The 25423-nt window shown below is 37.9% G+C and overlaps 1 protein-coding gene across 1 annotated transcript in view; it reads left to right on the forward strand.

Moving 5' to 3' along the window:
* Nucleotides 1-25423, forward strand: part of LOC117331477 (tyrosine-protein phosphatase 99A-like) — an 83262-nt gene that overhangs the window by 26902 nt on the left and 30937 nt on the right. Inside the window, 11 exon segments of the mRNA XM_033890205.1 lie at nucleotides 4646-5017; nucleotides 5634-5757; nucleotides 9623-9810; nucleotides 10034-10215; nucleotides 10692-10806; nucleotides 11571-11774; nucleotides 12256-12351; nucleotides 13511-13683; nucleotides 14851-14977; nucleotides 16669-16695; nucleotides 24692-24721. Of these exon segments, the coding sequence (XP_033746096.1) occupies nucleotides 4646-5017; nucleotides 5634-5757; nucleotides 9623-9810; nucleotides 10034-10215; nucleotides 10692-10806; nucleotides 11571-11774; nucleotides 12256-12351; nucleotides 13511-13683; nucleotides 14851-14977; nucleotides 16669-16695; nucleotides 24692-24721 (1638 nt within the window).

Consider the following 25423-nt stretch of genomic DNA (forward strand, 5'->3'; position numbering starts at 1 on the left):
CAACGAAGGGATAGCCAAGTTCGTGCTGTCAACCTTGTAAATTTGCGATAAGTTGGCAATGTACTGACATTTACATGTAAAACAGAGATTAGATTGGGATTAATGCAGTATGATTCTGCTGCAACTATTGATTGTAAAAATACATAAGAAAATACATAATTCTTATATAACAAAGATGTTTGATATAGATTTTGAGGAACATATAAGTATGTTTTTATGTTGACTACGGTAATAACCATTCTAGTATGTGTGTTTTTATGTTGACTCTGGTAATAACCATTCTAGTATGTATGTATTTATGTTGACTACGGTAATAACAATTCTAGTATGTATGTTTTTTATGTTGACTACAGTAATAACCATTCTAGTATGTATGTATTTATGTTGACTACGGTAATAACCATTCTAGTATGTATGTATTTATGTTGACTACGGTAATAACCATTCTAGTATGTATGTATTTGTGTTGACTACGGTAATAACCATTCTAGTATGTATGTATTTATGTTGACTACGGTAATAACCATTCTAGTATGTATGTTTTTTATGTTGACTACGGTAATAACCATTCTAGTATGTATGTTTTTGTGTTGACTACGGTAATAACCATTCTAGTATGTATGTTTTTGTGTTGACTACGGTAATAACCATTCTAGTATGTATGTTTTTGTGTTGACTCAGCACTGAAATGAGTGGTCATGACCAAACATTAATTATTCATTAAAACTACTTTTTAGCAGCAAATGATTTAATCTGCTGTATTGATTCATTTTGTTGCCAGCCGTATGGACCAGATTAAAGTGATATGCTGCTTCATAAGGAAAGTGTTATAGGATAATTTGACATTGCATGGTACACACAGGTTAAAATGTTTGTAAGACCTGCATTGCAAATAAACAATAAGTATTTTGTGTATATAAATAGCTAATTAACTTCAAAGAACCACAGGAAATTCACATTATATATCAAATATACCTGGCCTTGGTACATATGGGCATTTATCAGCTTGTTTTGGAAACCAGAAATCACTAAATTACTTTCATGCTTTTTTTCTCAATCAAAATATCAATTGAATTCCACACCTCATTCTAATAATGCAGGGATCGATATCCTAGACCAAATCTTAAGATCTAGAGAAGGGATTGAGTGGAAGCCTTTAGTCCTTGGAGATAGCAGTGAGCTGTCTTACAGAGGAATTATAGCAGAAGTCAAGTCTGTAGTTCCAGAAAGTAGATATAGTGGGCTTAGTCCTCTAGAAAGGGGACAGAGCGGGCCTAGTCCTCTAGAGAGGGGATAGAGTGGGCCTAGTCCTCTAGAGAGGGGATAGAGTGGGCCTAGTCCTCTAGGAAGGGGATATAGTGGGCCTAGTCCTCTAGGAATAGGACAGAGTGGGCCTAGTCCTCTAGAAAGGGGATAGAGTGGGCCTAGTCCTCTAGAAAGGGGATAGAGTGGGCCTAGTCCTCTAGAGAGGGGATAGAGTGGGCCTAGTCCTCTAGAGAGGGGATGGAGTGGGCCTAGTCCTCTAGGAAGGGGATATAGTGGGCCTAGTCCTCTAGAAAGGGGATGGAGTGGGCCTAGTCCTCTAGGAAGGGGATATAGTGGGCCTAGTCCTCTAGAAAGGGGATAGAGTGGGCCTAGTCCTCTTGGAAGGGGACAGAGTGGGCCTAGTCCTCTAGAAAGGGGATAGAGTGGGCCTAGTCCTCTAGAAAGGGGATAGAGTGGGCCTAGTCCTCTAGAGAGGGGATGGAGTGGGCCTAGTCCTCTAGGAAGGGGATATAGTGGGCCTAGTCCTCTAGAAAGGGGATAGAGTGGGCCTAGTCCTCTTGGAAGGGGACAGAGTGGGCCTAGTCCTCTAGAAAGGGGATAGAGTGGGCCTAGTCCTCTTGGAAGGGGACAGAGTGGGCCTAGTCCTCTAGAAAGGGGATAGAGTGGGCCTAGTCCTCTAGAGAGGGGATAGAGTGGGCCTAGTCCTCTAGAGAGGGGATGGAGTGGGCCTAGTCCTCTAGGAAGGGGATAGAGTGGGCCTTGTCCTCTAGAAAGGGGATATAGTGGGCCTAGTCCTCTAGAAAGGGGATAGAGTGGGCCTAGTCCTCTTGGAAGGGGACAGAGTGGGCCTAGTCCTCTAGAAAGGGGATAGAGTGGGCCTAGTCCTCTAGAAAGGGGATAGAGTGGGCCTAGTCCTCTAGAAAGGGGATATAGTGGGCCTAGTCCTCTAGAAAGGGGATAGAGTGGGCCTAGTCCTCTTGGAAGGGGGCAGAGTGGGCCTAGTCCTCTAGAAAGGGGATAGAGTGGGCCTAGTCCTCTAGAGAGGGGATAGAGTGGGCCTAGTCCTCTAGAGAGGGGATGGAGTGGGCCTAGTCCTCTAGGAAGGGGATATAGTGGGCCTAGTCCTCTAGAAAGGGGATAGAGTGGGCCTAGTCCTCTTGGAAGGGGACAGAGTGGGCCTAGTCCTCTAGAAAGGGGATAGAGTGGGCCTAGTCCTCTAGAGAGGGGATGGAGTGGGCCTAGTCCTCTAGGAAGGGGATATAGTGGGCCTAGTCCTCTAGAAAGGGGATAGAGTGGGCCTAGTCCTCTTGGAAGGGGACAGAGTGGGCCTAGTCCTCTAGAAAGGGGATAGAGTGGGCCTAGTCCTCTAGGAAGGGGACAGAGTGGGCCTAGTCCTCTAAGAAGAGGACAGAGTGGGTCTAGTCCTCTAAGAAGGGGACAGAGTGGGCCTAGTCCTGTCAAAGTGTGGGTAACTAGTCCTTTAGAAAGGGGATAGAGTGGGCCTAGTCCTCTTGGAAGGGGACAGAGTGGGCCTAGTCCTTTAGAAAGGGGATAGAGTGGGCCTAGTCCTCTTGGAAGGGGACAGAGTGGGCCTAGTCCTCTAGGAAGGGGACAGAGTGGGCCTAGTCCTCTAGGAAGGGGATATAGTGGGCCTAGTCCTCTAGAAAGGGGATAGAGTGGGCCTAGTCCTCTAGGAAGGGGACAGAGTGGGCCTAGTCCTCTAGGAAGGGGACAGAGTGGGCCTAGTCCTCTAGGAAGGGGACAGAGTGGGCCTAGTCCTCTAGAAAGGGGATAGAGTGGGCCTAGTCCTCTTGGAAGGGGACAGAGTGGGCCTAGTCCTCTAGAAAGGGGATAGAGTGGGCCTAGTCCTCTAGGAAGGGGACAGAGTGGGTCTAGTCCTCTAAGAAGAGGACAGAGTGGGTCTAGTCCTCTAAGAAGGGGACAGAGTGGGCCTAGTCCTGTCAAAGTGTGGGTAACTAGTCCTTTAGAAAGGGGATAGAGTGGGCCTAGTCCTCTAGGAAGGGGACAGAGTGGGTCTAGTCCTCTAAGAAGAGAACAGAGTGAGTCTAGTCCTCTAAGAAGGGGACAGAGTGGGCCTAGTCCTGTCAAAGTGTGGGTAACTAGTCCTTTAGAAAGGGGATAGAGTGGGCCTAGTCCTCTAGAAAGGGGATAGAGTGGGCCTAGTCCTCTAGGAAGGGGGCAGAGTGGGTCTAGTCCTCTAAGAAGAGGACAGAGTGGGTCTAGACCTCTAAGAAGGGGACAGAGTGGGCCTAGTCCTGTCAAAGTGTGGGTAACTAGTCCTTTAGAAAGGGGATAGAGTGGGCCTAGTCCTCTTGGAAGGGGACAGAGTGGACCTAGTCCTCTAGGAAGGGGATATAGTGGGCCTAGTCCTCTAAGAAGGGGACAGAGTGGGCCTAGTCCTCTTGGAAGGGGACAGAGTGGGCCTAGTCCTCTAAGAAGAGGACAGAGTGGGCCTAGTCCTCTAAGAAGGGGACAGAGTGGGCCTAGTCCTTTAGAAAGGGGATAGAGTGGGCCTAGTCCTCTTGGAAGGGGACAGAGTGGGCCTAGTCCTCTAGGAAGGGGACAGAGTGGGCCTAGTCCTCTAGGAAGGGGACAGAGTGGGCCTAGTCCTCTAGGAAGGGGACAGAGTGGGCCTAGTCCTCTAGGAAGGGGACAGAGTGGGTCTAGTCCTCTAGAAAGGGGATAGAGTGGGCCTAGTCCTCTTGGAAGGGGACAGAGTTGGTCTAGTCCTCTAGGAAGCAGATCGAGTGGGCCTATATATATAGTCCTCTAGAGAGGGGATGGAGTGGGTAACTAGTCCTTTAGAAAGGGGATAGAGTGGACCTAGTCCTCAAGAGAGGGGATGGAGTGGGTAACTAGTCCATTAGAAAGGGGATAGAGTGGGCCTAGTCCTTATATATGGGTTGCAGTATGGTCATGATCATGTTCTTTAAGATTTGGATACCAATAGTATTAAAATTGGTTTTAAATTTTGAATTTGACTCAGTTATGCTATGTAGTCAAATCTGTCATATATGTAAGACCTTCTAAGGGAAGCAATGAAAGGTCAGGTAAATGTGTGACAGGTGGTCTCTTAGTCCTGGTTCAAGTAAGTACATATGTAGTATAATAAATAACATTGCATGGGAATGGAAAATATGGTTATATATGAGAGAATTGCTTAATTCAGGTGGTCGCTTATATATATAACTATGGCGGTTTTTTACTGTATATGTAAAACCTTGCTGTCAGATACATTGCCTGGGAATGGATGATATGTTTAGCTATGATTTTAGGACAGAAATAGACAGTTTGTCTATTACAATCCATATTAGATTAGTACAGTTAAAAAAAATTATCATAATTTGTTTATCTTCAGGTGTTCTTGGTCAAGACTTCTCCTTTCTGGAACAAGTGTATGGAATTGTGGGTAGTAACGTGTCCATACCATGCCGGGTGAATTCATCAGGCTTTGACCCCAGTCACACCCTTGTTACATGGAAGAAGGATAACACGTTCCTGCTCTCGGCAAGACAAATTGCCGGGGAGGAAGAAATGAAGCTGTCGTATCTGGACCAAAGTCTGGCAGCTGGAAATAAGTATGAGGTGTTGACCACTTACAGTCTGGTAGTGTCCAGCCTTGTCCTGGGTGACAGTGACAACTACACCTGTACTGTTATCGTCTTCACTGATGACACGCAGACTGCCGAGAAAACGCGGGAAACCAATATTACCTCACTTCTTGTACAAGGTATTAACTCTGTTTACATTAACCTTACCAAAATATCCAATGTAAACAAAGAAAAAATGTGATTCATATATTAGAGGGAGTTGAAATATACATGTATGATAATTAAAATGATATCTGATAATGTGTGTTTCAATTTTAAGAGAAATAATGAAATATGATGCATTCCATTGCTAGATTACAATATGAATGAATGAAATTAGAGTATAAAGAGGTTTGTTCATTATCACCCCAACCACTATATATACAATTCTTGTATAACAAGCAATGTTAATAGTGCACAGATGTGCTTTAGTATGAAATATATGATAAAAAATAATGTATAGGTGCGTGAAAGTTCACAGACATTTATCTCTCAGCTGTATGTATATATTTACCAGGTATAGGTCGACTCCCATCAGTAGATGTATCTGCTGTCAGAGGAGTCCAATTACATTTCAACTGGTAAAACAATTATGTAACAGGAATACCTTCACCATTTAATAAACATACACCCTGCATATGTCTGTATAAGTTTAAGACTATTAGTGACACCAAGATATGATAGAGAAATGCCAGTTCTCACTGTCGCCATATTTACACTGACTAACCTTCTAATGGACCCGCGTTAATGTTTCAGATGTTCCCACCATCCCAGGGCGACCCATCATCACCGACATAGAGTCGAGGAGTATCACTGTGACCTGGGCTCACAGTCACCAGGAAAACAATAGTCCCATATTCTCTTATGTCATCCAAATGAAGTAAGACCATAGATATACAGTAGGACAATAGATAAACAGTAGGACAATAGATATACAGTAGAACAATAGATATACAGTAGGACCATAGATAAAAAGTAGGACAATAGATATACAGTAGGACAATAGATATACAGTAGGACAATAGATATACAGTAAGACAATAGATATACATTAGGACCATAGATATACAGTAGGACCATAGATATACAGTAGAACAATAGATATACAGTAGGACAATAGATATACAGTAGGACAATAGATATACAGTAGGACCATAGATATACCATAGGACCATAGATATATGGTAGGACCATATATATACAGTAGGACAATAGATATACAGTAGGACCATAGATAAACAGTAGGACAATAGGACCATAGATATACAGTAGGACCATATATATACAGTAGGACCATAGATAAACAGTAGGATCATAGATAAACAGTAGGATCATAGATAAACAGTAGGACAATATATATACAGTAGGACAATAGATAAACAGTAGGACAATAGATATACAGTAGGACCATATATATACAGAAGGACCATATATATACAGTAGGACAACGATAAACAGTAGGACCATAGATAAACAGTAGGACAATATATATACAGTAGGACCATATATATACAGAAGGACATAGATAAACAGTAGGATCATAGATAAACAGTAGGACAATATATATACAGTAGGACAATATATACACAGTAGGACCATAGATATACAGTAGGACCATAGATAAACAGAAGGACCATGGATATACAGTAGGACAATAGATAAACAGTAGGACTATAGATAAACAGTAGGATCATAGATAAACAGTAGGACAATATATATACAATAGGACAATATATATACAGTAGGACAATAGATATACAGTAGGACAATATATATACAGTAGGACAATATATAAACAGTAGGACCATAGATATACAGTAGGACAATATATAAACAGTAGGACAATAGATAAACAGTAGGACAATATATATACAGTAGGACAATATATATACAGTAGGACAATAGATATACAGTAGGACAATATATATACAGTAGGACAATAGATAAACAGTAGGACCATAGATATACAGTAGGACAAAAGATATACAGTAGGACCATAGATATACAGTAGGACCATATATATACAGTAGGACCATAGATATACAGTAGGACCATATATAAACAGTAGGACAATAGATATACAGTAGGACCATAGATATACAGTAGGACAATAGATATACAGTAGGACAATAGATATACAGTAGGACCATAGATATACAGTAGGACAATAGATAAACAGTAGGACCATAGATAAACAGTAGGACCATAGATATACAGTAGGGACCATAGATAAACAGTAGGACCATAGATATACAGGAGAACCATAGATATACAGTAGGACCATAGATATACAGTAGGACCATAGATATACAGTAGGACCATAGATAAACAGTAGGACAATAGATAAACAGTAGGACCATAGATATACAGTAGGACCATAGATAAACAGTAGGACAATAGATAAACAGTAGGACCATAGATATACAGTAGGACCATAGATAAACAGTAGGACAATAGATAAACAGTAGGACCATAGATATACAGTAGGACCATGTATATACAGTAGGACCATAGATATACAGTAGGACAATAGATATACAGTAGGACAATAGATATACAGTAGGACCATAGATATACAGTAGGACAATAGATAAGCAATAGGACATAGATAAACAGTAGGACAATAGATAAACAGTAGGACTACAGATAAACAGTAGGGCTACAGATAAACAGTAGGACCATAGATAAACAGTAGGACTACAGATATACAGTAGGACCATAGATATACAGTAGGACAATAGATAAACAGTAGGACAACAGATATACAGTAGGACCATAGATATACAGTAGGACCATAGATATACAATAGGACCATAGTTAAACAGTAGGACCATAGATATACAGTAGGACCATAGATATACAGAAGGACAATAGATAAACAGTAGGACTATAGATAAACAGTAGGACTACAGATAAACAGTAGGACCATAGATAAACAGTAGGACTATAGATAAACAGTAGGACCATAGATATACAGTAGGACAATAGTTAAACAGTAGGACCATAGATATACAGTAGGACCATAGATAAACAGTAGGACCATAGATATACAGTAGGACCATAGATATACAGTAGGACAATAGATAAACAGTAGGACTATAGATAAACAGTAGGACTACAGATAAACATTAGGACCATAGATAAACAGTAGGACTATAGATAAACAGTAGGACTACAGATAAACAGTAGGACAATAGATAAACAATAGGACCATAGATATACAGTAGGACTACAGATAAACAGTAGGACCATATATATACAGTAGGACTACATATATACAGTAGGACCATAGATATACAGTAGGACTATAGATATACAGTAGGGCCATAGATATACAGTAGGACCATAGATATACAGTAGGGCCATAGATATACAGTAGGACCATAGATATACAGTAGGACCATAGATAAACAGTAGGACCATAGATAAACAGTAGGACCATAGATAAACAGTAGGACCATAGATAAACAGTAGGACCATAGATAAACAGTAGGACCATAGATAAACAGTAGGACCATAGATATACAGTAGGACCATAGATAAACAGTAGGACAATAGATAAACAGTAGGACCATAGATATACAGTAGGACCATAGAAACAGTAGGCCAATAGATACTAGGACTACATAAACAGTAGGACCATAGTATACAGTAACAGTAGGACAATAGATAAACAGTAGGACATAGATAAACAGTAGGACAATAGATATACAGTAGGACCATATATATACAGTAGGACCATAGATATACAGTAGGACCATAGATATACAGTAGGACCATAGATAAACAGTAGGACCATAGATATACAATAGGACCATAGATATACAGTAGGACCATAGATAAACAGTAGGACCATAGATAAACAGTAGGACCATAGATATACAGTAGGACCATAGATATACAGTAGGACCATAGATATATGGTAGGACAATAGATATACGGTAGGACCATACATCTTTAGTCCCTGAATAATGTTGAATGAGTAATGAGGGTAGATAAATACATCATACTATCAGAAACTCTACATACTGTTAAACTGTGATGTGTAGACTTGCAATAGGGGTTTAAAAATTCCATAAGGTCAAGGTCATTGTTTATAGAAATAGAACTGAGTATATACTGTCAGGTATACATAATATAAGGCCCTTATAGAAGGCCATCTTAATGGAATTTTACATTGATACACTGTAAAGTGCAGATGTGCAGCTAAGGTCAAGGTGAAGGTTGCTGTTTCTAAAATTGGCACTTGGAATATCTTTAGTCCCTGAATAATGCTGAATGAGTAATGAGGGAAGATAAATACATTGTCCTTTATTGGTCAAATGTTTGAGGGAAGATAAATACATTATACATTATTGGTCAAATGTTTGAGGGAAGATAAATACATTATACATTATTGGTCAAATGTTTGAGGGAAGATAAATACATTGTCCTTTATTGGTCAAATTAATGAGGGAAGATAAATACATTGTCCTTTATTGGTCAAATTGATGAGGGAAGATAAATACATTGTCCTTTATTGGTCAAATGTTTGAGGGAAGATAAATACATTATACATTATTGATCAAATGTTTGAGGGAAGATAAATACATTGTCCTTTATTATGAATGATTTGTACTTTATTAGTCAAATTGATTTAATTAGGATGTACATTATTTGTCAAATTGATTAAATTAGCCTAAGGGTAGATACATACTAGGTATTATCTTGCTCATGCTGATGTTGAAATATAATTATGTTGTCAGAATGGCGACGATGGATTGGTTGAGTGCCCAGGAGATGTCCACGGCCATGTCCGTAAAGGATCCCCCCGCGTGTACTTTTATTAACCTTCTCCCTTATACAATGTATCGTGCACGTGTCATCGCTGTCAATTACGTTGGTCGCAGCATGCCAAGCCAAGAGAGCGAGATTTTCTGGACCAAGTCTGAAGGTAGGTCATAGGTCAATATGTAATTTTGTACAGTTAGTTGTGATGTTTAGTGGATATGAGTCTTTTAAATTAGGAAAAGAAATAATGAGAATTTCATTCCAAATTGTATGATTTATAACCCCCTCAAAAATCATTCATCAGTATTTCAAATGTGCTTGTCTGTGAAAAGGTAACAAAATCAAAATGGCAGAGATCTATTGAAAGTAATGTTTCTGTCTGGCAGCTCCTAGTGCAGCGCCGGAGATCCTGGAGGCCACCAGTCACAACAGCTCACAGATTTTCTTCAAGTGGCGACCACCTCCCCCCTCGGAACTCAACGGAGAACTCACAGGCTACGTCATACAATATAATGTAGAAGGGTTGAACATCCTTCAGACTGTCACCGAGGAGAATAAAGACAAAACGGTCAGTTACCATAAGGAGATAATCTACCATGTTTTACTGTCTAACTGGTTACTCAATTTTAATGTGTAGATGGTGTTATGGTCAGCTTGACATTTATGAATCTCGAAGGCAATTCATGATCAGGGGAGGCTAATTATGTAATAGAACTTATTTTTTGGTCTTCAGGCTTATCATACTTTTGACAATTGACATTTTGAAAAAAAATCCCCAGAAGTAGCAATGTTACTCAACATGCACCAATAATATTGCCTGAATGTAAATTTTGTTTCAACATGTAACTGAAAATGTTGCCGATAGCTGGGGAATAGAGATTGATACATTGTATTTTACTGAAAAGGCCTATAAAATAATCATACAGGTAAGAGCTATGTTGTTAGTTATTCGGGCATATTCATTATCTCTAAATAACTATGTTTATTATTTGTTGGTTAGTGTTAAATCATACAACTAATTTGGCAGTGTTTTCTTTCATTCAGAACCTGACAATCATCAATCTGTTACCATTCACCAACTACTACATCACCATAAGGGCACAAAACAACTTTGGAACTGGACCATTTGCTGAAATAATGGTCCGTACTGCCGAAGGACGTAAGTACAGCTTTAGCCTTCGTCTTTATCAGTATTTTATATTGTTGTACAAAATGATAAAATAAAATTCTACTACTAATGAACAAAACATCCTGATTCAGATCAGTTTTATTCTCAAAAAGACCCACCAGTAGGTATTTAACCATCAATAATTTATCATAAATAAACATGTGCTTCTCTAAACCGATCATGCATGATACATGGATATTTGGCTGGTTTAGAGAGGGTTCAGTTTGGAGAAGTTGTTTTATTTATTTATTTATTTTTTTATACGACATGATTCGGGGATAGCATTGATAATGTTATGGAAAGTAATATATACATTGATAATGTTATGGAAAGTAATATATACATTGAATGTAGAATTTATTGAAATATACTAATCATATAAGTTCTGATACTGATGCTTAATTAAATCATAAAGCTCCTCTAGTCATAGGACATGAAATCGGTATTAGGTTATCTGAGTTCTGTGGGATCAGTTTGGGAATAATAATAAAATAGGATTTATTTCATGCATCCCCTTTTCGATTGGTATTAAGAGGTGAATCGGTTTTGAGAAGGATTGTTTTCAGGGAAGTTCCACGATATATTATCAATAAGAAATGCATTTCAATCACAATGCCTGTTGGGTTTATTTGGTTGTGGGAAATCCATGAAAGGGATCTTTTCTTACTTAAATCCATGAATGGGATCTCTTCCTTCTTAAATCCATGAATTTCAAACTTTCAAATTGGTAAAGTTTAAATCATATTTTTTCACAGGGCCATCTAAGCCTAGAATCATTCACACACTTGATGTGATGTCAACCTCATTCAACTTGAGCTGGGAGGCCCCTAATGAGATGCGAGGAAACCTGCTGGGCTACGAGTTAGAGTGGAGTCACAATAAAACCATCAAATCTATGATTATCCGTAACCTGGGCGATCGTGGCAGTACTCAACACGAGGCTTATATATCTAATCTCGGTGAGTTCTGATTGGTCAGTCAACCATGGGTGTCATGGAAGCAGTCACACGATTTCAGTAGGTTGTGATTGGTGAAGTATAAGTCAGAGAGGACAGTTTGATTAGTCAGTAGGCACCTTGGTGATGAAACAGTAATAAACACACATGGCGACTTTGTGCTATTGTCATTTGTTGTATTGAATATTTCACATCCATCAAGCAAAATGGTTACAATAGACTTTAGTAAATATGGCAATCTTGGTCATTTTTGTGCATCACAAATCCTACTGGTATAATTCATTATTGATATTACGTCCAGTAAACAATGTTTAAAAACTTTGAATTGGCCAGTATGACAAATCCTGATGTACACAAATTCATGCCTAAATCTTAAGGTCAGTAGTCATGAGGTATTATGCAAGGTATATATGAACCTATAGCTATCATTTTGATGTGATGTATGTCATCCATTTTATGTTATTATGAGAATTTGTATTGACAGAACCGTATACACAGTACAGAGTGAGAGTGCGTGCCTTTACCGGTGGGGGTAATGGAGAGTTCAGTGATTCCTACCCAGCTCTAACAGATGTTACAGGTAACACAACACACACAGCTATTGTTGTATGTCAAAGGTAACACAACACACAGGGATTGTTGTATGTCACAGGTAACACAACACACAGGGATTGTTGTATGTTACAGGTAACACAACACACACAGCTATTGTTGTATGTCACAGGTAACACAACACACACAGCTATTGTTGTATGTCAAAGGTAACACAACACACACAGCTATTGTTGTATGTCACAGGTAACACAACACACACAGCTATTGTTGTATGTCAAAGGTAACACAACACACACAGCTATTGTTGTATGTCACAGGTAACACAACATACACAGGGATTGTTGTATGTTACAGGTAACACAACACACACAGGGATTGCTGTATGTCACAGGTAACACAACACACACAGGGATTGTTGTATGTCACAGGTAACACTACACACAGGGATTATTGTATGTTACAGGTAACACAGCACACAGGGATTGTTGTATGTCACAGGTAACACAACACACACAGGGATTGTTGTATGTCACAGGTAACACTACACACAGGGATTATTGTATGTTACAGGTAACACAACACACAGGGATTATTGTATGTCACAGGTAACACTACGCACAGGGATTGTTGTATGTCACAGGTAACACAACACACACAGGGATTGTTGTATGTCACAGGTAACACAACACACACAGGGATTGTTGTATGTTATAGGTAACACAACACACACAGGGATTGTTGTATGTCACAGGTAACAACACAGGGATTGTTGTATGTCACAGGTAACACTACACACGCAGGGATTTATGTATGTTACAGGTAACACAACACACACAGGGATTGTTGTATGTTACAGGTAACACTACACACGCAGGGATTGTTGTATGTCAAAGGTAACACAACACACACAGGGATTGTTGTATGTTAAAGGTAACACTACACACGCAGGGATTGTTGTATGTTACAGGTAACACAACACACACAGGGATTGTTGTATGTCAAAGGTAACACAACACACACAGGGATTGTTGTATGTTACAGGTAACACTACACACAGGGATTGTTGTATGTTATAGGTAACACAACACACAGGGATTGTTGTATGTCACAGGTAACACTACACACGCAGGGATTGTTGTATGTTACAGAATATGATATATTTTATGTTGTGTGTACATCCTCAGGTCCTGGCAGGCCTACAGGACTGAATGTCACAGTGACTGGCTCCAACAGTGTGTTTGTACAGTGGGAACAACCTACAAAGTTCTATCGCGTCGTCAATTACTATGTTATTGAGTACGAAGACACTACCTCTTTCTTCCATAATTCTCTCACCATAGAGGCACCCACCCAGAAGGTAAGTTCAGTTAGAGTCAGAATTGTAATTTAATTTGTATTCATTATATGATCAATATATCAATTAGAATCAAATCAGCAACAGAAAAAAATTGAAAATGGTTGTCAATATTGATATCTACATACATAGAAATATCAATTGAGTCCTCTAAATATACCTACCATACAATGTAGAGGGGTGATAAGGGCTATCTGGGTGCTACCATACAAAGTAGAGGGGTGATAAGGGTTATCTGGGTGCTACCATACAATGTAGAGGGGTGATAAGGGCTATCTGGGTGCTACCATACAATGTAGAGGGGTGATAAGGGTTATCTGGGTGCTACCATACAAAGTAGAGGGGTGATAAGGGTTATCTGGGTGCTACCATACAATGTAGAGGGGTGATAAGGGCTATCTGGGTGCTACCATACAAAGTAGAGGGGTGATAAGGGCTATCTGGGTGCTACCATACAATGTAGAGGGGTGATAAGGGCTATCTGGGTGCTACCATACAAAGTAGAGGGGTGATAAGGGCTATCTGGGTGATAGGGTCTGTGGATACCTACCATTCAACGAAGAGGGGTGATAAGGGCTATCTGGGTGCTACCATACAATGTAGAGGGGTGATAAGGGCTATCTGGATGCTACCATACAAAGTAGAGGGGTGATAAGGGCTGTCTGTGGATACCTACCATTCAATGTAGAGGGGTGATAAGGGCTATCTGTGGATACCTACCATTCAACATAGAGGGGTGATAAGGGCTATCTGTGGATACCTACCATTCAACATAGAGGGGTGATAAGGGCTATCTGTGGATACCTACCATTCAACATAGAGGGGTGATAAGGGCTGTCTGGATACCTACCATTCAACATAGAGGGGTGATAAGGGCTGTCTGTGGATACCTACCATTCAACATAGAGGGGTGATAAGGGCTATCTGTGGATACCTACCATTCAACATAGAGGGGTGATAAGGGCTATCTGTGGATACCTACCATTCAACATAGAGGGGTGATAAGGGCTGTCTGTGGATACCTACCATTCAACATAGAGGGGTGATAAGGGCTATCTGTGGATACCTACCATTCAACATAGAGGGGTGATAAGGGCTGTCTGTGGATACCAAACATTTTGAGATACTCGAGGCTCTTTGACAAATGAACTTTAATTTTCTGATACACAGTTGAATATCACCAACCTGCCGAGTAACCGTCCCTACAAGTTACGTCTGGCTGCTGTGACCAAGAGCATTGTCAAACAGCAGAGATACAGTGGACAGTTCACCGATTGGATAAACTTTGAACTTATAGGTATGCATGTCATTATAAACAATAAACATTACTGACAACACCTTAGCACAATAAGATATTATATCTCCACAGCAAATTCTCAATAACCTCTTTGTTTCTTAATCAGTTCCCTCAACAACTATATATTCTGTATACATAGAGAAACCTGCTTTGCATGGCAAACTTTTCATTATCAGAATAGTTTTCCATTATTAAACACCAGCTGACATATTTGTTCATTTCCAGATCTGTTAATTATGTTCTTTGTATATTTCTTAAGTTAATACCTGTGTGAATTGATGGTGTTTACTGAAACAGTGACATGTTTTGACATGTTTGGTGTCGCCAGACAATGAAATGTTTGGTGTCGTCAGACAATGAAATGTTTGGTGTCGTCAGACAATGAAATGTTTGGTGTCGCCAGACAATGAAATGTTTGGTGTCGTCGGACAATGAAATATTTGGTGTCGCCAGACAATGAAATGTTTGGTGTCGCCTGACAATGAAATATTTGGTCTCATCTAATATAGTGAAGATTAGTGATGTTGTAAAGATATGTACAAAATATGTTCTAATTGGTTATCATAATTATGTTGGCTTCATTATTTATATTATCTGTAATAAGTCAGATGATTTGGTACAGATTCCTGTAAGGTGAATAACCCAGACATTTCTTTAGATACTTATAAAGGGATCCTCTGTCTGTGAAAACATTGTTTTTTATTTTCTTTATATCTTTGATGTACATATGGTGTTTTTGATGACATTGCAAATCTTCTTGAAAAACCAGAAAATCTTTAATTTCTGAGAAACATCTGTGTATAGGGAATTGACTAAATAACCACATTTCTTTGATAAGAAGTGCTGTCCAGTGTCGGTCTCTCAGTTGTACAGGTACCATTTACTGTATAACGTGTTTGTGTACTTTTTTTGTGGTTTGGAGCTTTCAAATTATTTTGTGGATACAAACTTTCCTGGTTAGCCCATAATGATATAACGATAATACATACAACAATATATGTTTTTTCCGTGGTTCCACAAAAACAGCGAAATGTTTATACACAGGGAATGTTTCCTATTAAACAGATTATTTTTACTAGATTTCAACACCAGAAAGTATTCAATCAGAGTAAAAAAAAAAAAACCCCAAAACATTACAGTGGTACTACCTGTGGCAGTAGGTTTGATCTATTACATGTACCTGGGAAATTAATTTCAGTTAGATTAAAAGGCAGCTAATTCTTGTCCTAGAGTTATTGTTTTTCTGCAGTATTTCTACAACAAAGGGAAGTAATACATCTCTTTGTTCTGATCAGTTTATTCCTCTCATCAGGAACCTCCATGATCCATGACCCCAGTAAAATCTAAATTCATTCAGATGGTGATACGTATGATCATCTTATACATAACATTGATCATTTGTCACAAGTGTTTGTTTTCAATTCATTTTATACGTTGTAATGGCTTTGTAGTGACACTGAACGATGGTATTAGAAAACTCCTGTAATCTCTAATACCTTGTTTGTATGTTTTGTTGGGTTAGTTATTGGAGGGTATCTGATGTATTTCATTTTAACACATATATATAATGTATCTCATCATGGAGAGTCCTTCAGACTTTTTCTTTAGCACATTAACAAATCATACATTTTATATAAACAATAACCCATTATTACTCGGAATTAAACCTCACACACCTCTGTTTTTTACAGGAGATACTCAAAATGAAACAATCGAAGGTGACTATCCTATAATCTTTGTTCCAACGACACATGTACTCATGTTTCACCTTGGACTTTTGTCTCATTTCCAGCATTGTGAATGGTGACCGTGGATCCTAGTTATAGATTTTAATCCTCTCTCCTCTTCTCTATCATTACATGTAGGGGATGATGCTTCCCACTTTGATCATCAGTAATTTTACCTTCATTTTGATTTGTTTTTCTGTTGTAGTAACTTGTCGATTAAGCTCTATGAAAACCTGAACTATTATGAAAGAAGAAAATTCATTTCTATCGTCCATGTCAACAAACAATGCAGGAAGATTTTCTGATTGTACATGTTTTATTAAACATTATGCAAGAAGAAAATTTGCTTTCTGATCTTGCATATGAATGGCAAAGTAATTTCAATGAAGAAAATGAGAAAAGAATTCTGTCAAAAACAGCCCTGTTTACTTATGAAAACTGTTTTCTTCACACTTGCATGGTCCAGATCTCTAGAAACAGCTTACTGTAATTTCCTGTGTATTGCCCGCGGGCTAGGCAATTTTTTACATCAGAAGATGGCTACAGTGGGCTATCTGCCGATGCAGGTTATCTTTGGTTCTTTTTCACCAAATAAAAAAAAAAGAAAGGCTATATTATGTTGTTAAATGTTTCCATTTGTGTTGAAACAGCAGATGAAGTAACTGATTTCAATGTGCTGATATTCATACATATATAAGCTAGATTTACGCTGTTTGTAAACAAAAAATATCATTGATAAGTTTATATATAGCTTTAGTTATATATATTTACAAAATAAGCACAATATTTCCATCATATGTGTCTGATTTCCATCATTCAAAACATCATCGGTAAATCACGAAGTCACCATCCGTCGAAGTCCGATGGCTCAGAATCACTTTAAAATTAATCCAGATTTCCCTGGTCTAGTCGAGCAATCTGGGCAAGTGGTAGATCATCATCGCTGTTGACATATAACCTGCGGGCAATCTGGGCAAGTGGTAGATCATCATCGCTGTTGACATATAACCCGCGGGCAATCTGGGCAAGTGGTAGATCATCGTCGCTGTTGACGATCTGGAATTTATTTTACAAGAGCATAAAAAATGCCTTAATTTACTTCCCGCGGGCTATACCCTTGAGTTAGCAATATACAGGAAATCATGGTACTGTGTGTTTAATTTAAGATGTTCCTACCTCCTGCATGTCTTGTTTATTGTTGTGACTTTGCATGTTTGTAGAGTTTATATATGTGTAACCGACATTTAATTTTTAATCTACAGTTTCAAAATGTATGACAAAGTGATTACTTAATAATTATTTCTTAAAATTGTCTGGAATGGAGCCTGCTGGAACCTATAGGAAGCATGATTTGTTTGTAGTACAGAGACCAAAACGATCTTTGGTCTGTCTGTTAGCTAATTATCCAGTGGTTTCTCTGACATGTACAGTGTTTTAGAACTCATCAGCCTAACTATAGCATATAACTCACCCAAACTTTTCTTCATTCCTACATTTCGGCCTTATTGTGATTATTTTAAAACTGTAGTTTCAGGACAGCAATCTTGCATGGTGTCAGGTTGGGAGTTTTGAGGATTCCACTTTTTAAAAAAAAGTCTTTTAATTACCCCCCAAAAAAATTCTTCATAGCAATACTGGAATCTAGGACCTTAGATTATCATAGCCAATTCAAAACCTAATATCAGTTTTTGAAAATCCTGTTGATGAGAATCATCTAAATTAAAGTTTCACATGATTTGTGTTCCTGGTTTTGAAATTATTGATGTTTTTAAAGTTTTTTTTTCAATTTGAAATCCTTGTGTATCCTGACATATAAAATCCTAGGACGTAAACAATTTAGGACTGGAGTGTGATTGCTCCCTGTCTCTACTTTGTATATTTATCAATATAAATTCCAACATATTGCTGCACATGTATGTTTACTTGTATATATTGCTGTAATATCTTATGTAGTGAGAAAAACAAATAGATTAATCTGACTTTGAGGAATGGGGCAGTGTTATTAGCTTGAATAATACTACAAGCAATTTTTGTTTATATTCTTTGAGTGAATAATGCATTGTTCCACTGTGCGATGCATTTCCTCACCTGTGTGATGCCTCTGTTCAAACCAATGTGCTGCCCCTCCCTCGCCTATGTGATGCCTCTCTTCCACCCATGTGTTGCCCCTCCCCCACCTGTGGCATGACCCATCTCCACCTGTAAGATGCCCCTCCTGTAGCTTTGTGATGCCCCACCACCTGTGTGACTTCCTCCCCCATCTGTTTGACAAACCTCCTCCATCTGTATGATGCTTTCCTCCACCTATTGTTTCCCCTCCCCCATCTGTGTGATGTCCCTCCTAATGTGTGATGCTCTTCTTCCATCTGTTTGATGCCCCTTCTCAGTTGTGTGATAATCTCCAGCTATGTGTTGCCCCTCACCTTTCAATGTGATACCCATCTGCCAGCTGGTGTGATGTTCCACCTCCTGAGTGACACCCTTCCTTGACTAGTGTGATACCTCTTCTATTTAAGTGATGCCAATCCTCCAATTCCCACCTGTGTGATGTCCCATCTCCACCTGTGTGATGTCCCATTTCCACCTGTGTGATGTCCCATCTCCACCTGTTTGATGTCCCACCTCCAGCTGTGTGTTGTCCCACCTCCACCTGTGTGATGTCCCACCTCCACCTGTTTGATGTCCCACCTCCACCTGTGTGATGTCCCACCTCCAGCTGTGTGTTGTCCCATCTCCACCTGTGTGATGTCCCATTTCCACCTGTGTGATGTCCCATCTCCACCTGTTTGATGTCCCACCTCCACCTGTGTGATGTCCCATTTCCACCTGTGTGATGTCCCATCTCCACCTGTTTGATGTCCCACCTCCAGCTGTGTGTTGTCCCACCTCCACCTGTGTGATGTCCCATTTCCACCTGTGTGATGTCCCATCTCCACCTGTTTGATGTCCCACCTCCACCTGTGTGATGTCCCACCTCCACCTGTGTGATGTCCCATTTCCACCTGTGTAATGTCCCATCTCCACCTGTGTGATGTCCCATTTCCACCTGTGTGATGTCCCATCTCCACCTGTGTGATGTCCCACCTCCAGCTGTGTGTTGTCCCATCTCCACCTGTGTGATGTCCCATTTCCACCTGTGTGATGTCCCATCTCCACCTGTTTGATGTCCCACCTCCACCTGTGTGATGTCCCATTTCCACCTGTGTGATGTCCCACCTCCACCTGTGTGATGTCCCACCTCCAGCTGTGTGTTGTCCCACCTCCACCTGTGTGATGTCCCACCTCCACCTGTGTGATGTCTCCCTTCACCTGTGTGATGTCCCACCTCCACCTGTTTTATGTCCCACCTGTGTGTTGTCCCACCTGTGTGATGTCCCACCTCCACCTGTGTTTTCTCTGTGTTGTAGATCAGTCGGATGGAAATGACACAAGTAAAGTACATTTCTGTATATAACACAAGATAACAACTGTGTAATGTTTGTTTGCTGTAACTTATACCATAACAAAAACCTTCATAATTAAAGTATTTGACTTTAGCATTTTTAATTTTTTTACCCAAATACAAATTGATTGCAGGTAATCCCAAATATTTAAAAGATTATAAAAATGTCCACATGATGATGCCAGAAATAAAAACTCATCCAACAATTCATAATATAGGGTTTGAAGAAGAGAAAAAGAATGCATTACATTCTAACTTGTAAACTATCAGGACAAAACTTAACCGATACTTCATATCACTCATAGATAGCTTGAAGTTCTGTTATTAGGCCACTGTGACCTTCACCTTTAGTTTTTCCTTTAAGGTCAAAGGTCAGATTGGTGCAAAGTTAGTAAAAGTTTGGCAAATTTTATCTTAAATATATCATCTTTAGATGATAGCAGATGTTTTGAAACTCATAGATATAATAAAATGTAATTTAATGTATTTAAATCCAGATGCCAAATAAGTGCAAGCAAATCGCTAGTATGAAAATATTGACTTTTTAAATGTGATCAATCAATGATTTTTTGTTTTTTTTTAGGGGAGGGGGGGGGGGGGGGGGGGGGGGGGGGGGGGGGGGATATAAAATAGTAAATAAAGATAATAAATGATAGCTGATGAGGATTGAACATGTAATAAAAGTGCAGCAATGTGTGTAATTCTTGGTGTAATCTTTAATGTAATCTCTGGTGTAAGCCTTAGTGTAATCTTTGGTGTAAGCTTTAGTGTAATCTTTGGTGAAAACTTTAGTGTAATCTTCAGTGTAAGCATTAGTGTAATCTTCAGTGTAAGCATTAGTGTAATCTTCAGTGTAAGTCTTAGTATAATCTTTGGTGTAAGCTTTAGTGTAATCTTCAGTGTAAACATTAGTGTAATCTTCAGTGTAAGCCTTAATGTAATATTAGGTGTAAGCCTTAGTGTAATCTTTGGTGTAAGCTTTAGCGTAATCTTCAGTGTAAGCCTTAATGTAATATTCAGTGTAAGCCTTAGTGTAATCTTTGGTGTAAGCTTTAGTGTAATCTTCAGTGTAAGCCTTAATGTAATATTCGGTGTAAGCTTTAGTGTAATCTTCAGTGTAAGCTTTAGTGTAATCTTCAGTGTAAGCCTTAGTGTAATCTTCAGTGTAAGCCTTAGTGTAATCTTCGATATTTCACTTAAGAGGTGATAATGCGTTATTAAACATGTTGTACCTTGTTATAATTACTAGTTGTTGTTTTAGACTGGGTGTAGAAATGTCAGTACCATTTGTAGCTTTGTTGTTGAGCTTTACGTTTATTTAGTGTGTAAATAAATCAGTGTCTAATCATTTGTAGCTGTTTGATATTGTGTGTGGTGTGTATATATGCAGCATGCTTAAAATTATGTATAACAATGTTCCCTAAGAAGGAAAACTACAAATGTGTCATATTTAGACCTAGGCAAAGATTTCATTTCAATTAAGGTAGGAAAGAACAAAAATCTAGTTACCCATTCTGTAACAACCCAAGGATAGAACAACAAAGTATAAACATGTCCTCCCATCAGGTTTATGACAGAACATGGTGTTAATATGCCAACTATACCAACATATGATAGCAGTGACTGTAGTATTGTGTACTGTACTTCTATACTGACACTTTCCTACCATCCATAATGGAGTTTTAGCTGATGACTAAATGGTTCTAAAATTTTGATAAAATTCCTGAAAATGATGTACTGTCTCAGATTCTGAAAAATGTACGCAATTATCAGTGTATTAACCACTGGCTAATGTAAAATGTACGTACTGTATTTGACCTAATAAGGGCGCCCCTACCTTTTTTCAAGGAAATAAATCTCTGAGTGTCAAAATGGTGTTCAAAAGTAATAATTCATGTGAAATGTTTTACTACTTTATGTGTTCAATTTTTTTCAGCATATTAAGTAACTGGAACACAAGTTTTCACCACATTTTGTCTATTCCTACAGATGAATAATAACTAATCTTAATAAGGGCGCCCCCACTGTCAATTACCCGTGCCCTACGCCCTTATTAGGTCAAATACGGTAATTATCAGTGTATTATCCTGTCTGATGTGAAATGTAAGTAGTTATCAGTGTATTATCCTGTCTGATATAAGATGTTTAAATCAGTGTTACAGTTAGTGGTAATATGGCTATATAATTATATTAAGACGTTAGTGGTAATATGGCTATATTATATTGTGACGTTAGTGGTACAGACATGGCTATATAATTATATTGAGACGTTAGTGGTAATATTAATATGGCTATATAATTATATTAAGACGTTAGTGGTAATATGGCTATATTATATTGTGACGTTAGTGGTACAGACATGGCTATATAATTATATTAAGACGTTAGTGGTAATATGGCTATATAATCATGTTGAGACGTTAGTGGTAATATTAATATGGCTATATAATTATATTGAGACGTTAGTGGTAATATGGCTATATAATTATATTGTGACGTTAGTGGTAATATGGCTATATAATTATATTGAGACGTTAGTGGTAATATGGCTATATTATATTGTGACGTTAGTGGTAATATGGCTATATAATTATATTGAGACGTTAGTGGTAATATGGCTATATTATATTGTGACGTTAGTGGTAATATGGCTATATAATTATATTAAGACGTTAGTGGTAATATGGCTATATTATATTGTGACGTTAGTGGTAATATGGCTATATTATATTGTGACGTTAGTGGTAATATGGCTATATAATTATATTGAGATGTTAGTGGTAATATGGCTATATAATTATATTAAGACGTTAGTGGTAATATGGCTATATTATATTGTGACGTTAGTGGTAATATGGCTATATAATTATATTAAGACGTTAGTGGTAATATGGCTATATAATTATATTAAGACGTTAGTGGTTAATTGGCATATTATATTGTGACGTTAGTGGTAATATGGCTATATAATTATATTAAGACGTTAGTGGTAATATGGCTATATTATATTGTGACGTTAGTGGTAATATGGCTATATAATTATATTGAGACGTTAGTGGTAATATGGCTATATTATATTGTGACGTTAGTGGTAATATGGCTATATAATTATATTGAGACGTTAGTGGTAATATGGCTATATAATCATGTTGAGACGTTAGTGGTAATATGGCTATATTATATTGTGACGTTAGTGGTAATATGGCTATATAATTATATTAAGACGTTAGTGGTAATATGGCTATATTATATTGAGACGTTAGTGGTAATATGGCTATATAATTATATTGAGACGTTAGTGGTAATATGGCTATATAATCATGTTGAGACGTTAGTGGTAATATGGCTATATTATTTTGTGACGTTAGTGGAAATATGGCTATATAATTATATTGTGACGTTAGTGGTAATATGGCTATATTATATTGTGACGTTAGTGGTAATATGGCTATATTATATTGTGACGTTAGTGGTAATATGGCTATATTATTTTGTGACGTTAGTGGTAATATGGCTATATTATATTGTGAAGTTAGTGGTAATATGGCTATATAATTATATTAAGACGTTAGTGGTAATATGGCTATATAATTATATTAAGACGTTAGTGGTAATATGGCTATATAATTATATTGTGACGTTAGTGGTAATATGGCTATATAATTATATTAAGACGTTAGTGGTAATATGGCTATATAATTATATTGTGACGTTATTGGTAATATGGCTATATCATGTTGAGACATTGGTAGTAAATATAGATATATTATTATATTGAAACCATTTTTTCTGGAATAATTGTTTTTGAGTATTATTCTCATCTATCAGACACATTTCTTGTCAGATTGAATCTTTGAAGATACCCAATTCAATATGCTATTATAATATGAAGTGTTTTTGTTTACTGTAAAATGTGTTATTTACATGTTTGATTTTACCATTACAATCAAACTGGAATCAAATGTTGTAATGATACATTGTGTTTTGTTGATTATAATAAGCTAATTACAGTGTTTTCCATTGATTGCATTGATTATAATCATCCAATCACATAACATCTTGTGTTTCCATTGATTATAATCATCCAATCACATAACATCTTGTGTTTTCATTGATTATAATCATCCAATCACATAACATCTTGTGTTTTCATTGATTATAATCATCCAATCACATAACATCTTGTGTTTCCATTGATTATAATCATCCAATCACATAACATCTTGTGTTTCCATTGATTATAACCATCCAATCACATAACATCTTGTGTTTTCATTGATTATAATCATCCAATCACATAACATCTTGTGTTTCCATTGAGTATAATCATCCAATCACATAACATCTTGTGTTTCCATTGAGTATAATAAGCCGATAACAGGCTATATTGTGTTTCCATTAACATCAACAAGTCACATGACATCTCATGTTCCAATAATAGTAATCAACCAATCACACTGTCTTGTGCATTTCCATTAATTGTAATCGACCAATCACATGCTGTCTTGTGTTTTTTCTACTAATGTTTGATTATCTCCCTTTCAGATTGTATCAATAACACCACTATCAAAACAGGTGAAAATCCTCTTACTGTTGTCACACTTTTGTTTCTGTTTCATTTTAATTTTCCTTATTTTTGTCTGACATTGTATATATACGTACACCACACAAGGCTTCATTCCCTCCTGAGCATGGTAACTGCACCCTGTAATGTTAGCTAGGTGTTACATTCCCAAAGGTTGTCCTTGATCCACTCCCAAACCAAGGTGTATCTCCCAAGATTTACTAGGTTGTAATATAAACATCACATACTATCGCTTTACGTTCTCAAAAATTATCCTTGATCCACTACCAAACCCAGTCTCCAATCTTTTCAAGGTCAGAATGATTTAAAAAGAGACAACTTTGTATCAATTGTGAGAATTCAGCGAATTAATTTGTGTTATATCATCCGAGGTGATTCCTGAGGTCAGTCAGGGATGATAAATTGAGCCTACTTCTGAAGGTGGTTTTAAAATAAGATTATTTGACTGTTATAATTTATATTCCTTATAATTTCTGTAAATGTTTGTATAAATGTCAAAAGTTGAAGGTCACATGGATATATCGGTCAAGGTATAATGGATATAAAGGTCAAGGTTAAATGGTTATCTAGGTCAAAGATAAATGTCAAAGGTGTTCCAGGAGGAGGGAGTGAAATATGTAATCAAGCTTTCCTAGGTGAACACACTGTTGTTCCTGTTTGGTACCTAACTACTAATTTGTATATTTATTTGA

The sequence above is a fragment of the Pecten maximus genome, chromosome 7 (assembly GCF_902652985.1).
Source record: "Pecten maximus chromosome 7, xPecMax1.1, whole genome shotgun sequence".
Taxonomy (NCBI): domain Eukaryota; kingdom Metazoa; phylum Mollusca; class Bivalvia; order Pectinida; family Pectinidae; genus Pecten; species Pecten maximus.